A 15,691-nucleotide genomic window follows, 5' to 3' on the forward strand; every position below is an offset into this window, starting at 1 on the left:
ACGGGGGCGGGGCCTCGTCGCGGCTGGGCCACGCCTCCCTGCGGGCTGCCTCACAAAGCCGGGCGGGCCCCGGGGGCGGGGCCCGGTCTCAGGGGCGTGCCCAGGTCGGGGCAGGGAAGCCGCATCACGTCGCGCGGCTGTTCGTGCGGAGCGGGGTACGGGGCGTGTCCGCGCGGCCGAGCACCGCCCCCGCCGTCCCCGCACCGCCTCACTTGAAAGCAGCCGTTAATGAGTCTCCGGCCTGGGGGCGGGGCCCAGGCCTCCGAGGGGCGTGTCCGCGCGCCCGAGCACCGCCCCCGACGCACCCTCCCGCCCCGCAGTTCCCGGGCGGTGGAGCCACCTCACAAAGCGGCGACCGTTCTCGCGGGGCGGGGCGTAGCCGGTCCCGCCCCCCGGGGCGCCTTCTCGCTCGCTCGCTAGCTCCCCGCGCCCAGGACGGCCGGCAGGGGGCGCTGCGCCACGGGGTCGGGCCGCGGCGACGGTGGCGGCGGCGGCGAGGCGGCGCGTGGCCGGCAGGCGGCGCTGCCCGGCTCGGCCTCGGCCTGCACGGCGGCGGCGGCGGCGGCGGCGGTAGCGGCGGCGGCGGCAGCGGCGGCGGCGGCGGCCTGGGCCCGGGCGCAGCGGCGGCGGCGGCGGCGGGGCCTGGAGCCGGATCTAAGATGGCAGCGGCGGCGGCGGCGGTGGGGCCGGGCGCGGGCGGCGCGGGGTCAGCGGGCCCGGGCGGCGCGGGGCCCTGCGCGGCCGTGTCCGTGTTCCCCGGCGCCCGCCTCCTCACCATCGGCGACGCGAACGGCGAAATCCAGCGGCACGCGGAGCAGCAGGCGCTGCGCCTCGAGGTGCGCGCCGGCCCGGACGCGGCGGGCATCGCCCTCTACAGCCGTGAGTACGGGGCCCTGGGGCAGGCGCAGGGCCGGGGCTGCGCACGAGGCCGGCCCGGGGCGGGGGCCGGCGGGGAGGGGCCCTGAGCGCGGGGGCCTGGCGTGTGGTCCCCGGGACTGAGCCGGTGGCCTGCAGGGAGGGAGCGTGGAGGGCCGGTGTCAGGGGACAGACAGAGAAAAGAGAGCGTGCGTGGTGGCCGGAGGGGCGAGGTGCCCAGAGTGAGCAAGGAAGCGCGAAATGGGGAGTGAAGGGCCTGAGATTTGGGAGGAGTGGGTGCGCAGGAAGTGGGGGGCTCTGAGTGGAAGGGGAATTTGGAAGACGCCAGGCGTGGGGGGCTTAAGCGTGGGGGAGGGAGGTCCAGGGTGCGGGAGAGGTGGGCGTCTCGGGCGGGCGTGGCCGCCTCTGCAGGGTGGAGGGTGGGGCGTGGGAAGCCCGGGATCTCTCTGGGGACCCCCTGGATAGCTCAGGACGGTCGGAAAGTGTTTGCTGGTCTGGGGCGCCCGCGAGGACCGAGTTCCACCGCTGTGCAAGGCGTGGTGTTCAGGACCCCCGAATGGGAAACTTCGGGACCTGGGGAGAGGGCCCATGCGAGGACGGTGGGAGCCGCAGGGTGAGCTCCTTGTGGAAACGTGGACGGGACAGGCCCCTTCCTGATGCCGGGCTTCGTAGAGGTAACAGCCTCCTCCCATCTTCTTTTAGGGGATGTGAGAAGCTGGTTACATTTTCCGAAGCTGCTTTCAAAACTGACATTTCACTGGGGGGAAAGGAAAATCACAAATGTGTTTCCCAGCACCCCCCGCCCCCGCTCCCAGTCTTTGTAGTTCATTCTTCATCTTGTTACTCCTTCTTTTCTTATCTCTTCTCTTTGATTCCTCGTTCACATTTTGCTACTCTGTGTCATTTGGCTTTGTCTCTCAGGGCTTCTTGCACTGATGCCCCCGGGAACCCCTCAGGAGGCCTCTAGCTGGCTTGGGTCCTGTGTGAATTTTTTGCCACTTTGGGAACAGCCTGATTAAAGGAAAGCCCGAGGAGCAGTCCGTTCACACTGGGTTTTCCCTGCACCTCAACTTTGAAAACGTGGACTAAAGGAGTTGTGTCTGCCGCCCGAGGGTGCCGTCTCTTTTTGCTGGTGCAGAGCCTGGGTCTTCTTGGACCAGATGAGGAGAGGGGAAGGAGGGTATTTCAGGGGGGGTTTCAGAGTTCAAGGCAGACACTCAGCTCAGCAGAACCCCAGATCATAAGCAAAACCTATTCACTGGGCAAGCATTGGTAGCCAACTTTGTCCTGAACAGAACAAAGTGGGGCAGTGTTTCCAAAACTGGGGTCCCAGGGCTTATCCTCAAAGGAGTTCCAGGAGAGTTGGCTATCATTTTTAAATAAACCTTTAAAAAATTTTTTTAGGACCGGGCACGGTGGCTCAGCACTTTGGGAGGCTAAGGTAGGAGGATCACCTGAGCCCAGGAGTTTGAGACCAGCCTGGCCAACATGGTGAAACCCCGTCTCTACTAAAAATACAAAACAGCCGGGCGTGGTAGCATGTGCCTGTCCCAGCTACTCGGGAGACAGAGGCAGGAGAATCACTTGGACCTGGGAGGCAGAGGTTGCAATGAGCTGAGATCGTGCCATTGCATTCCAGCCTGGGAGACAGAGCGAGACTCCGTCTCAAAAAAAAATAATTTTTTTAGAACAATTTTAGTTTTTTTTTTTTTGTTTTTTTTTTTGAGACAGAGTCTTGCTCTGTCCCACAGGCTGGAGTGCAGTGGCTCAATCTTGGCTCACTGCAAGCTCTGCCACCCGGGTTCACGCCATTCTCCTGCCTCAGCCTCCCGAGTAGCTGGGACTACAGGTACCTGCCGCCATGCCCAGCTAATTTTTTTTTTTTTTTTGAGACGGAGTCTCGCTCTGTCGCCCAGGCTGGAGTGCAGTGGTGCGATCTCGGCTCACTGCAAGCTCCGCCTCCCGGTTCACGCCATTCTCCTGCCTCAGCCTCTCCGAGTAGCTGGGACTACAGGCGCCCGCCACCACGCCCGGCTAATTTTTTGTATTTTTTTTAGTAGAGACGGGGTTTCACTGTGTTAGCCAGGATGGCCTCGATCTCCTGACCTCGTGATCCGCCCGCCTCGGCCTCCCAAAGTGCTGGGATTACAAGCGTGAGCCACCGTGCCCGGCCTAATTTTTTGTATTTTTAGTAGAGACAGGGTTTCACCATGTTAGCCAGGATTGTCTTGATTTTCTGATCTCGTGATCCGCCCGCCTCGCCTTCCCAAAGTGCTAGGATTACAGGCATGAGCCACCCCGCCTGGCCGGAACAATTTTAGTCTTCTAGATGTATTGGCAACATAGGGAGATGTTCCTACCATCTTACTCCTGGAGTAACATTTTGTGTTTGTGTTTTTGTTTTTGTTTTGTTGATACTCTTGAAAGTATTACTCGTTATTAAGACGGCACTTCTCTTTGAGAGGTAATTGGTAACTGAAACATTTTTTATTATTAGAGACAAGGTTTCACTATGTCACTGTGTTGCCCAGGCTGGTCTCCAACTTCTGAGCTCAAGTGATCTTCCTGCCTCCCAGAATGCTGGGATTACAGGTGTGAGCCACCTCACCTGACCGGAAACATTCATAAAAAGGAGAAAGTCCACATTCCTCAGAGAGCCTCAGTCCCAGATTCCCAGATGATATATCCTTAGGGGTCTGAAATAATTTTTTTTAAACACTTTTTCGTTTTCTTTCTTTCTTTCTTTCTTTTTTTGTTTTGTTTTGTTTTTTTCAGACAGGGCCTCACTCTGTTGCTCAGACTGGAGTGCAGTGGTACAGTCTCAGTCTCAGCTCACTGCAGCCTTGACTTCCATGGCTAAAGTGATCCTCATACCTCACCCTCCCTAGTAGCTGGGACCACAGTCATGTGCCACACCCAGCTAATCTTTCATATTTTTTGTAGAGAAAGGGTTTTCACTGTGTTGGCCAGGCTGATCTCAAACTCCTGGGCTCAAGTGATCCTCCCTCCTTGGCCTCCCATAGTCCTGGAATTACAGGCGTGAGCCTCCGCACTGCCCCTCTTTATCCTTAAGTAACATTGGCATGGAGATTAAAAACATGGGTTCTTGGCCAGGTGTGGTGGCTCACACCTATAATCCCAGCACTTTCAGAGGTTGAGGCAGGCGAATCACTTGAGGTCAAGAGGTTGAGACCAGCTTGGCCAACATGGCAAAATCTCGTCTCTACTAAAAATACAAAAATTAGCCGGGTGTGGTGGTACCTGCGCCTGTAGTCCCAGCTACTCCGGAGGATGAGGTGGGAGGATCGCTTGAACCAGGGAAGCAGAGGTTACAGTGAGCTGAGATCGTACCACTGCACATCAGCCTGGGTGACAGAGCGAGACCCTGTCTGGAAAAAAAAAAAAGCATGGGTTCTGGAGTTGGAGGTGATCAGTGCTGGGTATATTAATTTCCCATGGCTGCAATAACGAATTATGACAGATTTTTGTCAGAATTTGTTATGTCATAACAAATTATGACAGATTTATCACAGACGACAGGAATGGATTCTCTCTCAGTTCATGGCCAGAAGTCTGAAATCATGGTACTGGCAGGGCCACAATCCCTGGGGAGGTTCTAAAGGAAAATCCTCGCGTCTTCCAGATTCCAGTGGATCCGGCTGTTGCTTGATTTGCAGCAGCAAAACCCAAGTCCCTGCCTCTGTCTTCACTCCTGTGTCTTGTGTCCTCTTTTTTCCTTTTTTTTTAAAGTGAGATGGAGCCTTGCTCTGTTACAGGCTGGTCTCGAACTCCTAGGCTCAAGTGATCCTCCCACCTCAGCTGTTCTTTTCTTTTCTTTCTTTTTTTTTTGAGACGGTGTCTTGCTCTGTCGCCCAGGCTGGAGTGCAATGGCGCGATCTCCGCTCACTGCAAGCTGCGCCTCCTGGGTTCAAGCCATTCTCCTGCCTCAGCCTCCCGAGTAGCTGGGACTACAGGCGCCCGCCACCACGCCCCGCTAATTCTTTGTATTTTTTGTAGAGACGGGGTTTCACTATGTTAGCCAGGATGGTCTCGATCTCCTGACCTCGTGATCCGCCCACCTTGGCCTTCCAAAGTGCTGGGATTACAGGCTTAAGCCACCACACCCAGCCACAGCTGTTCTTTTCTTATAAGGACACTGGGCATTGGATTTAGGGCCCACTTTGTATCTAGGATGATCTCATCTCAAGATCCTTATCTGCAAAGACCCTATTTCCTAATAAGGTCACCTTCACAGATTCCAGGGGTTACAACTTGGATGTCTGTCTTTTTTTTTTTTTTTTTTTTTGAGATGGAATTTTGCTCTTGTTGCCCAGGCTGGAGTGCGATGGCGTGATCTCGGCTCACTGCAACCTCCACCTCCCGGGTTCGAGCGATTCGCCTGCTTTGGCCTCCCAAAGTCCTGGGATTACGGGGATTACACGCATGTGCCACCACGCCCAGTTAATTTTTTTTGTATTTTTAGTAGAGATGGGGTTTCTCCATGTTGGTCAGGCTGGTCTCGAACTCCTGACCTCAGGTGATCCGCCCACCTCGGCCTCCCAAAGTGCTGGGATTACAGGCGTGAGCCACCGCCACCAACCTCACATATGGCTAATTTTTAAGTTTCTTCTAGCGATGGGGTCTCACAATTTTGCCCAGGCTGGTCTTGAACTCCTGGGCTCAAGCAGTCCTCCTGCCTTGGCCTCCCAAAGTGCTAGGATTACAGACGTGAGCCACTGCGCCCGGCTAATAAATATTTGTGTCTATGTTACTGACAGCTGTGTTCATTGGTGTGGCGTGGGAATGAGCTAGCTTTTCTAGGAGGAGCCCCCTATGCTCCAGGGCTGCCCCGCTGTCTTGGTTCACCGGCCGTGGGAGGGACTCCTGGGCCATGACCTGTACCTAACATAGGAGGCCCAGGAGAGGCACGTGGGGAGGACTTCCAGCCTTGTTCCTTGACGTCTGCACCCTCCAGGGGAAGGATGACAGCTGCAGAAGGGCCTGTCTCTGTCACTTTGTAGTGAACAGTTACCCTCCCCAGCTCTTGCCATCTGAAGTCACCCTGGCCTACGTCCATGAGATTGGCCAAATGGCAGCTACCAACACCAGGCCATTTTCCCTGGGCAGAGGGGGAGGCCCTTTGGCGTGGGCTTCCTGGGCTTGAGGAAGCTTTGGCATGGCCTCTGGAGTTCCTGGGCATAGGCTGCCTTCCCTTGGAAAGGAGGCAGTTTCTCAGGGAGGGGTGCCGGGAAAGAGAACAGAACAAACTCTCACTTCCCCAGCCCCGTGGCGCTCTTTCTGGAAATGACTGTGTCACTTTTCTTTCTTGGTCAGCACGAGTCAGTGTGGCCGATGCTCCAGACTCTCCCATCCCCTTGGCTCAGAAGCTTACACAGCAGCATGGGCTCCATCGGGGGCTAAACTTCAGTTTGTGGGGGGCATGCCAGGGGTGGAAAGTTCAGAGAAAAACCCTTTGTCCAAAGAAGGTGAAGAATGGCCTGCTGTCACCGAACCGGGGGCCCTTGTGACTTCCTTTGGTTACACTTCTGGGATCCCCCTGACAGCTGGGGCAGGGGTACAGAAGAGCTTGTTATGTGCCCCATCTTTAGGACATCTCGGTGTCAAGCTGGAGTGACAACAGAGAAAGTTAGTAACCCCAGAAAGGCATTTGTGTTTCAGCGGTGCCTGCATGTTGCTAATGGATACTGTCATTTATTGAGCATTTACCCTGTACCAGACTGTGCATAAACTTGTGTTGACTCAAAATGCTTGACCTTGGGGGCAGCTAGGGAAAGGGCAGTGGTATAAATTAGGGCTATGGGCCACATTGAGCCTGTGACCTATTTTTATCTGTGTTTGTATTTTATATTGAGACGGAGTCTCACTGTGTTGCCCAGGCTGGAGTGCAATGGCATGGTCTCACCTCACTGTAACCTCCACCTCCCAGGTTCACGTGATTCTCATGCCTCAGCCTCCTGAGTAGCTGGGATTACAGGCCTGTGCCACCACCCTGGCTAATTTTTGTATTTTTAGTAGAGACAGAGTTTCACCATCTTGGCCAGGCTGGCCTCGAACTCCTGACCTCAAATAATCTGCCTGCCTCCGCCTCCCAAAATGCTAGGATTACAGGTGCAAGCCACCGCACCCAGCCTGTATTTTATTATTTATTTATTTATTTATTTTGAGATGGAGTCTCGCTCTGTTGCCCATGCTGGAATGCAGTGGTGCAATCTTGGCTCACTGCAACCTCTGCCTCCCAGGTTCAAGCGATTCTTCTGTCTCAGCCTCCCAAGTAGCTGGGATTATAGGCACATGCCGCCATGCCCAGCTAATTTTTTGTATTTTAGTAGCTCACTGCAGCCTCTAACTCCTGGGCTCAAGTGATCCTCTGGCCTCAGCCTCCCAAGTAGCTGGGACTACAAGCACATGTCACCACCCTTGGCTAATTTAAGCAATTTTTTTAGAGACAGAGTCTTGCTGTGTTTCCCAGGCTGGCCCCAAACCCCTGGCCTCAAACTATCCTCCTCCTGCCTGAGCCTCAGAAGTAGCTGGGATTATAGTCACGAACCACTGGGCCTGGCGTGGCCTATTTTTATACAGACAAAGCTAAGAAAGGCTTTTACAGTTTTTGAGAGGTTGATTAGGGAAAAAAACTAAAACCCAATTCACAAACAACAATAATCAGTTGAGGCCACAGTGTCCTGCAAAACCTGAAATATTTACTCACTGGCCCGAGGCAGGGAAAGCTTGTAGACCCCTGGGATAAATGAATGAGGCAGGCAGGAGTTGGGGTCTGTGGGGAGTTTGGCCCCAGCCAAAAGAGAAACCAAAAAATCCTTCCTTTGTTTTGGATGTGAAGGGTCCCACTCACTCAGGCCGAATAGAGCACACTTCTGAATTTTGTGAGCCCCTTGTGCCAATTGTGGTGTTTACTGTATGTTACCACTTATTCTGAAAAGAGTTCTGTGAGGTCAGAGATACCAACCCCAATTTACTGGTGGAAAAACAGAAATGAAAGAACTTGACTGGCCAAAGTGACGTGGTTGGCAAGCAGCAGAGATGGCTTTGGCATTCTGGGCGACTGGATGCCCACCTTAACTGCATATATAGGTGGTTCAGTGACATTTATCTGTTCATCACAAAGACCCAAAGTAGCAGAGGCTTAAACACGATGGCGTTTTATTTTTTGTGCTCTCGTGCTAAAGTGTGAAGATTGGTAGGTGCCAAAGTCTCTTGGGCTCTTGGAAGTTCCCAGATCCAGGTCCCCCACTTTTTTTTTTTTTTTTTTGAGACGGAGTCTCACTCTGTTGCCCAGGCTGCAGTGCAATGGCGCAATCTCGGCTCACTGCAACCTCCACCTCCCGGGTTCAAGCGGTTCTCCTGCCTCAGCCTCCCAAGTATCTGGGACTACAGGCGTGTGCCACCACGCCTGGCTAATTTTTGTATTTTTAGTAGAGATGGGGTATCGCCATGTTGGCCAGGCTGTTCTCAAACTCCTGACCTCAGGTGATCCACCCACCTCAGCCTCCCAAAGTGCTGGGATTACAGGCCACTGCCCCAGGCCAATCCTCCACCATTCTTTTTTTTTTTTTTTGAGACGGAGTCTTTCTCTGTCCCCCAGGCTGGAGTGCGGTGGCGCGATCTCGGCTCACCGCAACCTCCACCTCCTGGGTTCACGCCATTCTCCTGCCTCAGCCTCCCGAGTAGCTGGGACCACAGGCGCCCGCCAGCACGCCCGGCTAATTTTTTTTGTATTTTTTAGTAGAGACGGGGTTTCACCGTGTTAGCCAGGATGGTCTCGATCTCCTGACCTCGTGATCCACCCGCCTCGGCCTCCCAAAGTGCTGGGATTACAGGCTTGAGCCACCGCGCCCGGCCTTCCTCCACCATTCTTAAGGTGAGGTCTTGTCCTCAGGTTTCAGCATGGCTGCTGGAGTCCTGCCATTACACCCTGGCTTCCAGACAGCAGGACAAAGGAAGGGACAAAGGAGAAAGGGTGCAAAGGTCACATCCAGGTGTTTGTTAAGAAACGTTCCTGGTAGCTGATGCAAGGTGCTTCTGCTTTCATTTTGTTGGCTAGAATGTAGTCACATGACCACTGCCAGCTGCAAGGGATGCTGGGAAATGTAGTTTTCAATCTGAGCGGCCATGTGCTCAGCTGAATTTAGGGTTCCAGTTTCCATGGACAAAGAACATACAGGGAGTCACCTTGGCCACAGTGGGTAGGATCTGGACCTGGCCAGAATGTTGGGAAGGACGTTTCTGGGTTATGGAGAGGTGCTCCAGTGGGCCAGGGCTGGAGACAGCCACGTGGCTTGGAGCACAGGGTCCCTGTGAGAAGTGGAGGGTCTAAAAGTGGAAACAGGGCTGGGTTGGAATCGAGGATTTTTTTGGTTTTTTTGGAAATGGATTCTCGCCCTGTCACCCAGGCTGGAGCGCAGCGGCTCAATCTCGTCTCACTGCAACCTCTAGCCTCCCAGGTTCAAGTCATTCTGCTGCATCAGACTCCCAAGTAGCTAGGATTACAAGTGCGTGCAACCTGGCCGGGCGCGGTGGCTCACGCTTGTAGTCCCAGCACTTTGGGAGGCCGAGGCCAGGCGGATCACGAGGTCAGGAGATCGAGACCACAGTGAAACCCCGTCTCTACTAAAAATACAAAAAAATTAGCCGGGCGTGGTGGCGGGCGCCTGTAGTCCCAGCTACTCGGAGAGGCTGAGGCAGGAGAATGGCGTGAACCCGGGAGGCGGAGCTTGCAGTGAGCCGAGATTGTGCCACTGCACTCCAGCCTGGGTGACAGAGCGAGACTCCGTCTCAAAAAAAAAAAAAAAAAAAAAAAACAAGTGCGTGCAACCACACCCAGATAATTTTTGTATTTTTAATAGATACGGGCGTCTCACCCTTTTGGCCAGGCTGGTCTTGAACTCCTGACCTCAAGTGATCTGCCCACCTTGGCCTCCCAAAGTCCTGGGATTACCGGCATGAGCCACCATGCCCGGCCTCAGGTGAAATCTTTTTTTTTTTTTTTTTTTTTTTTTTTTTTGAGACGGAGTCTGGCTCTGTCACCCAGGCTGGAGTGCAGTGGCGCAATCTCGGCTCACTGCAAGCTCCGCCTCCCGGGTTCACGCCATTCTCCTGCCTCAGCCTCTCCGAGTAGCTGGGACTACAGGCGCCCGCCACCACGCCCGGCTAATTTTTTGTATTTTTAGTAGAGACGGGGTTTCACCGTGGTCTCGATCTCCTGACCTCGTGATCCGCCCGCCTCGGCCTCCCAAAGTGCTGGGATTACAAGCGTGAGCCACCGCGCCCGGCCAGGTGAAATCTTAATAGAAGGTGGCCAGTGCTGTGAGCATCTCCTGGTCACCAAGCGCTGGCCCTCTGTGTGGGGGGTCTGGATGAGATGGGTGGGCAAGGCCTTTCAACAGAAGCTGGAGTGTGGTGTGAACTTGCTAATGACTTTGAGATGCCAAGCCTCACACACCTCAGACCAGGTTGGATTTAGCAGGTGGAGAGGCTCAGGAAGACCTCTGTGGCAGGTGTGTCTCCTTTCTGTGGAAACCCGCTCTGCTTCTAAGGTCTGCTGGAGAACCTGGGAGGTGGTGAGTTTGCAGAGACATCCGGGGAAGCAGCCACTTAAGCGAGGGCAGGATGGAGGGGCCCACCTGGGCCACACACCTGGCTGCTTGAGGTGGCAAGTTGAGGCTGGGAGGGGTTTCCGTCAGTTCCGTCAGCTCAGAGCTAAGATTTTTTTTTTTTCTTCTTTTTTTGAGACAGGGTCTTGCTGTGTCACCCAGGCTGGAGTGCAGTGACACGATCATAGCTCACTGCAGCCTTGAACACCCAGGCTCAAGGGATTCTCCCACCCTCAGCCTCTCTACGGGCTGGGACCACAGGCGCACATCACCATGCCTGGCTAATTATTATTATTTTTTTTTTTGTAGAGACAGGGTCTCACTATGTTGCTCAGGCAGATGTGAAACTCCTGGGCTCAAGCGATTCTCCTACTTTGGCCCCCAAAGTGCTGGGATTACAGGTGTGAGTCATGGCAGCCCGGGGCTCGGATTCTTAATCTGGCCTGTGGATGGCCCCTGGGGGCCGTCCCATGAGCCCCTCACAATTGGACACAGTTTTGCAAAGGGGCAAAAGGACAAGAATCAGTGGCTGTGACCTTGGATGAGCCTCTGAGCTTCACTTTCTCTCCCTGAAAGGGGGTGACAGTGGCACCTCCCTGGAGGTTTTTGTGGAGGGGAGGAAACACATGTAAAATACTTCACCCCAGTTGGACACAGAGGCTCATGCCTGTAATCCCAGGTTTTGGGAGGCCGAGGCAGGAGGGTAGTTTGAGTCCAGGAATTTACGACCAGCCCAGGAAACACAGTGAAACTGTATCTCTTAAAAAATAATTTAAAAAACATTAGCCGGCATGGTGGCACATGCCTGTAGTCCCAGCTATTCCAGAGGCTGAGGCGGAAGGATTGCTTGAGCCCAGAAACTTGAGGCTACAGTGAGCCATAATCGTACCACTGCACTCCATCCCAGGAAACAGGGCAAGACCTTGTCTCTAAAAAAAATGCTTCTTGCTTGATGACTTGTGATATATGAAAAGGAAGAAAAAAAAGAAAAGCTTTGCCCTGTGTGCCTGGCCTGAAGTAAGTGCTCCATAAATTGGCCATGGTGTAGCTGTGGATTCTCTGCACATTTTTCTGTGCAGAACCTCCCCTGATTTCGGTCAGCTTCTCAGAAGGATCTGTGACTGAGAAAGGGTACCAGTCCCTGGAGGACAGCACCAGATTGGGGAGTGGAGTCTGTGACTGAGAAAGGGTACCAGTCCCTGGAGGGGACCAGCACCAGACTGGGGAGTGGAGTCTGCCCCGGCTGGTAAGGGACTGGGGGGCTCTCTGCACAGGGCTGGGACACCTCTCTGGGGACAGTCAAGAAGCTTTGAAAGGGCAGGAAGGAGAGGTCAGCAAGGTCAGATGCTGTGAGAGGTCAGAGTGGGAGCCAAGGGGCAGTCACTGGATTTCTGATCAGGAAGTCACAGGTGACCTCAGAGAGCAGCCCCCTGGAGGGCTGGGGTGGGGGAGGGGCCAGCCAGATGGCAGGTCTTGGGGGAGGTGACAGTGGAGCTGCAGAGAGAGCAGGGGGGACGGCGACCTTTCCCAGCCCACTGAGACCCACCCTTTCATTCATTCAGCCAGAAACATGCAGCGAAAGTGGACTCGCCGTTTCCATAGTGCGGTAGCTGCCATCCAGCCAGCTTGAAATGGTCAGCGGAAATTCACCGAGCGTCTGCTGTGCACCAGTTACTGTTTTAGGAGCCCAGGGATGTGGTGACACCCGAGATAAACACAAGGTCCCACATTTGCAGGCCTGGGGACATTGCCTGATGAGCGCTAAATCAGCAATCACTTAAAACAAAATAAGCTGAGGGGCTCCAGGATGCTGGGGGAGGGGCTCTGCTTACAGGGAGGCTGAGGGCAGAGTCGTGCTTGTGGTAAGAGCTCTAGCAGGGGCCAGCTGGCAAGTCCTGATCCACTCCTTAGCATCCCGGTGACCACTTTGTACCTCAGTTTCCTTGGCTGTCAGTTGTGGATCTTGACATCCTCTACCTTAGAGGGTTGTTGTGAGTGGCGAGCTGATAGAAGTAAAGTGCTTAAAATAGCGTTTGGCACTGCAGGAGGGAAGACCTCCTCTGGGAATGAACTTGTGGGCCTGGCATGGCCAAGAGCACACAGTGGGGGGGATGGGGAGGCAAGGGACGCCTGTGATGGAGGCTGGGCTCCAGCCGTGCTCTGGCCCGCTGTACTTTCCTGGCAGGGCGATCGTGGGCAAATGCTTCAGTGTCCCCGAATCTCAGCTTCCTTATTGGTGGGAGGATTCGGTGAGTGGCTTCCCTGGTGGAAAGTGGCCTTGGCCAGAGTAGACATCTGTGGCTGGACTGTGTACAGAGCCCTGCCCAAGTCGGACATAGCCCCCCCATCTCCAGTGCACTCTCAGTCTTCTTCTGAGACAGAGTCTCACTCTGTCACCCAGGCTGGAATACAGTGGAGCGATTTCTGCTCACTGCAGCCTCTGCCTCCCAGGTTCAAGCAATTCTTGCGCCTCAGCCTCCCGACTCTCTGGGTCTATAGGCGTGTGACACCATGCCCGGCTAATTTTTGTGTTTTTAGTAGAGACAGGGTTTCACCATGTTAGCCAGGCTGGCCTCGAACTCCTGACCTCAAGTGGATACGCCCACCTTGGCCTCCCAAAGTGCTGGGATTGCAGACATGAGCCACCATGCCCGACCTCAGTCTTGGGGAGCAGAGAGAAGGCAGACAGAGAACCCCTTCTCCTCTGCTGGGGAAGTGGTCTAGGGAGCACCTTGAAGAGAATGGCAGCTAAGGAGAGGTAGGGGAGAGGCTGGCCTGGCCAGAGAGAGGTGAGCTGCAAAGGAGGGGGACCCAGGGGCCCACAGGGTCTCTGTGGTCAGCCCTGCTGCTGTCTGCCTTTCCTGGCTGGAATGTCGTCCCTGACCTCCCAGCACTCTCTGGGTTAGAGGCTGCAGGCGGTCCTGATTAGCACACATGGGAGCCTCACCTTGGCGTGACCTTGCGACCTTGTCCAGGGAACTGTGGTTCTCCCTCCAGTTTCGTCCCATTAAATGGAGGGGGCTTTCGAGGATTGGCCCACACCCAACATAGGTGAATCCTTGGTCTCCTAAGCCTGCTATGTGGCCTGGAAGAGAAGATGTATCCCGAGGCGGCCAGGTGTGGGAGTAGATAGGACACAGAGGAGCCTTGGGAATCCTGCCCAAGACTCCCTCGTCCCCAGTGATTGAGGAGGAGTCCCTTTCCCCAGTGTGGTTTATCTGTCCCAGGGGCCTTCTCTGGGACCCTCTGGATCTGCTTCCTGATCTCACTCTGGGGACCTGCTTGGGGAGCTTCACGATTCAGTCTCAAGAATCATGCAGGGCGGGCCGGGCGCGGTGGCTCACGCTTGTAATCCCAGCACTTTGGGAGGCCGAGGCGGGCGGATCATGAGGTCAGGAGATCGAGACCACGGTGAAACCCCGTCTCTACTAAAAATACAAAAAAGTTAGCCGGGCATGGTGGCAGGCGCCTATAGTCCCAGCTACTCGGAGAGGCTGAGGCAGGAGAATGGTGTGAACCCAGGAGGCGGAGCCTGCAGTGAGCCGAGATCGCGCCACTGCACTCCAGCCTGGGCGACAGAGTGAGACTCCGTCTCAAAAAAAAAAAAAAAAAAAAGAATCATGCAGGGCAGACCCTCAGCAGCCTCCAGATCTGCCCAAAAAATCCATGGTGCCTGCCCTGCCACTTTTTTGTTTAGTTTAAGAGACGGAGTCTCGCTGTGTTCCTCAGGCTGTTGTGCAGTGGTGCTCACTGTTAGCCTTGAAATCCTGGGCTCAAGCAATCCTGCTTTAGTCTCCTGAGTAGCTGGGACTACAGGTATGCGCCACCACGGCTGGCTAATTTTTTTAAAAAATTGGCTGGGAGTGGTGGCTCACGCCTGTAATCCCAGCACTTTGGGAGGCTGAGGCAGGTGAATCAGTTGAGGTCAGGAGTTCAAGACCAGCCTGGCCAACATGGTGAAACCCCATCTCTACTAAAAATGCAAAAATGAGCTGGGCATGGTGGTGTGTACCTGTAATCCCAGCTACTTGGGAGGCTGAGGCAGGAGAATCACTTGAACCCAGGAGGCGGAGGTTGCAGTGAGCCAAGATCATGCCACTGCACTCCGGCCTGGGTGACAGAGCGAGACTCTGTTTTTTTTGTTTGTTTGTTTGTTTTAAATTATGGGCCAGGTACAGTGGCTCACACCTGTAATCCCAGCACTTGGGGAGGCCGAGGCAGGCAGATCACTTGAGATCAGGAGTTCGAGACCAGCCTGACCAACGTGGAGACCCCGTCTCTACTAAAAACACAAAAATTATCCAGGCATGGTGGTGCATGCCTGTAATCCCAGTTACTCGGGAGGCTGAGGCAGGAGAATCTCTTGAACCCAGGAGATGGAGGTTGTGGTGACCCGAGATCACACCACTGCACTCCAGCCTGGTCAACAAGAGCAAAACTCCATCTCAAAAAAAAAAAAAAAAAACATAGAGGTGGGGTCTCAGTATGTTGTCCAGGCTGGTCTCAAACTCCTGGACATAAGCAGTCCTACCCTCCTTGGCCTCCCAAAGATCTAGGATTACAGGCCTGAGTCACTGTGCCCAGCCCAGCCTGCCGCTTTGATACTACACAGCTCTGACTTTTGGTTGAAGAATCTGGAGTCCCCAGTTGCCCCCCTCCCCCTGTACTTGCCTTTGTTCCCCAAAAACCAGTTACATGAAGGAAATGGAGACCTGGCCTAACCCAGGGCTGAAGGAGTTGGGTCTAGAGATTCTGGGCCCTCCTGTGTCTCCTCTGGTGTTGATTCTCTGCATCGCTTCTTTATTTTATTATTTTATTTTTATTATTTTTTTTGAGACGGAGTCTTGCTCTGTCCCCCAGGCTGGAGTGCAGTATCGTGATCTCGGCTCACTGCAACCTCCGCCTCCCGGGTTCAAGCGATTCTCCTCCCTCAGCCTTCCGAGTAGCTGGGATCACAGACACGTGCCACCACGCCTGCCTAGTTTTTGGATTTTTAGTAGAGACGGGGTTGCACACCATGTTGGCCAGGCTGGTCTCAAACTCCTGACCTCAGGTGATCCACCAGCCTTGGCCTCCCAAAGTGCTGGGATTACAGACGTGAGCCATCATGCCTGGCGGCTTATTTATGTTAATTGTTGTTTAGTCAGTACATACAGACGCCCAGGCCTTAGTTCTGTTTGATGCTT

General features: G+C 54.5%; 1 protein-coding gene across 5 annotated transcripts in view; it reads left to right on the forward strand.

Annotated features, from left to right (window-relative positions):
• The first annotated feature begins 547 nt into the window (after nucleotides 1–547).
• The window catches only part of CARM1 (coactivator associated arginine methyltransferase 1), a 53,861-nt gene continuing 38,717 nt past the window's right edge, over nucleotides 548–15,691 (forward strand). For 2 of the 5 annotated variants that reach the window (XM_055238534.2, XM_055238535.2), the window contains exon 1: nucleotides 548–879. In XM_055238534.2, coding sequence (XP_055094509.1) covers nucleotides 660–879 — 220 coding nt within the window. In that variant the 5' untranslated portion in view covers nucleotides 548–659. Of the gene's footprint in view, nucleotides 880–1,298; nucleotides 1,551–6,100; nucleotides 6,104–15,691 lie in introns of those variants that run through there. The other 3 variants (XM_055238537.2, XM_063616021.1, XM_063616020.1) reach the window with 3 other exon arrangements.

This window comes from Symphalangus syndactylus, chromosome 13 (assembly GCF_028878055.3).
Source record: "Symphalangus syndactylus isolate Jambi chromosome 13, NHGRI_mSymSyn1-v2.1_pri, whole genome shotgun sequence".
Taxonomy (NCBI): Eukaryota; Metazoa; Chordata; class Mammalia; order Primates; family Hylobatidae; genus Symphalangus; species Symphalangus syndactylus.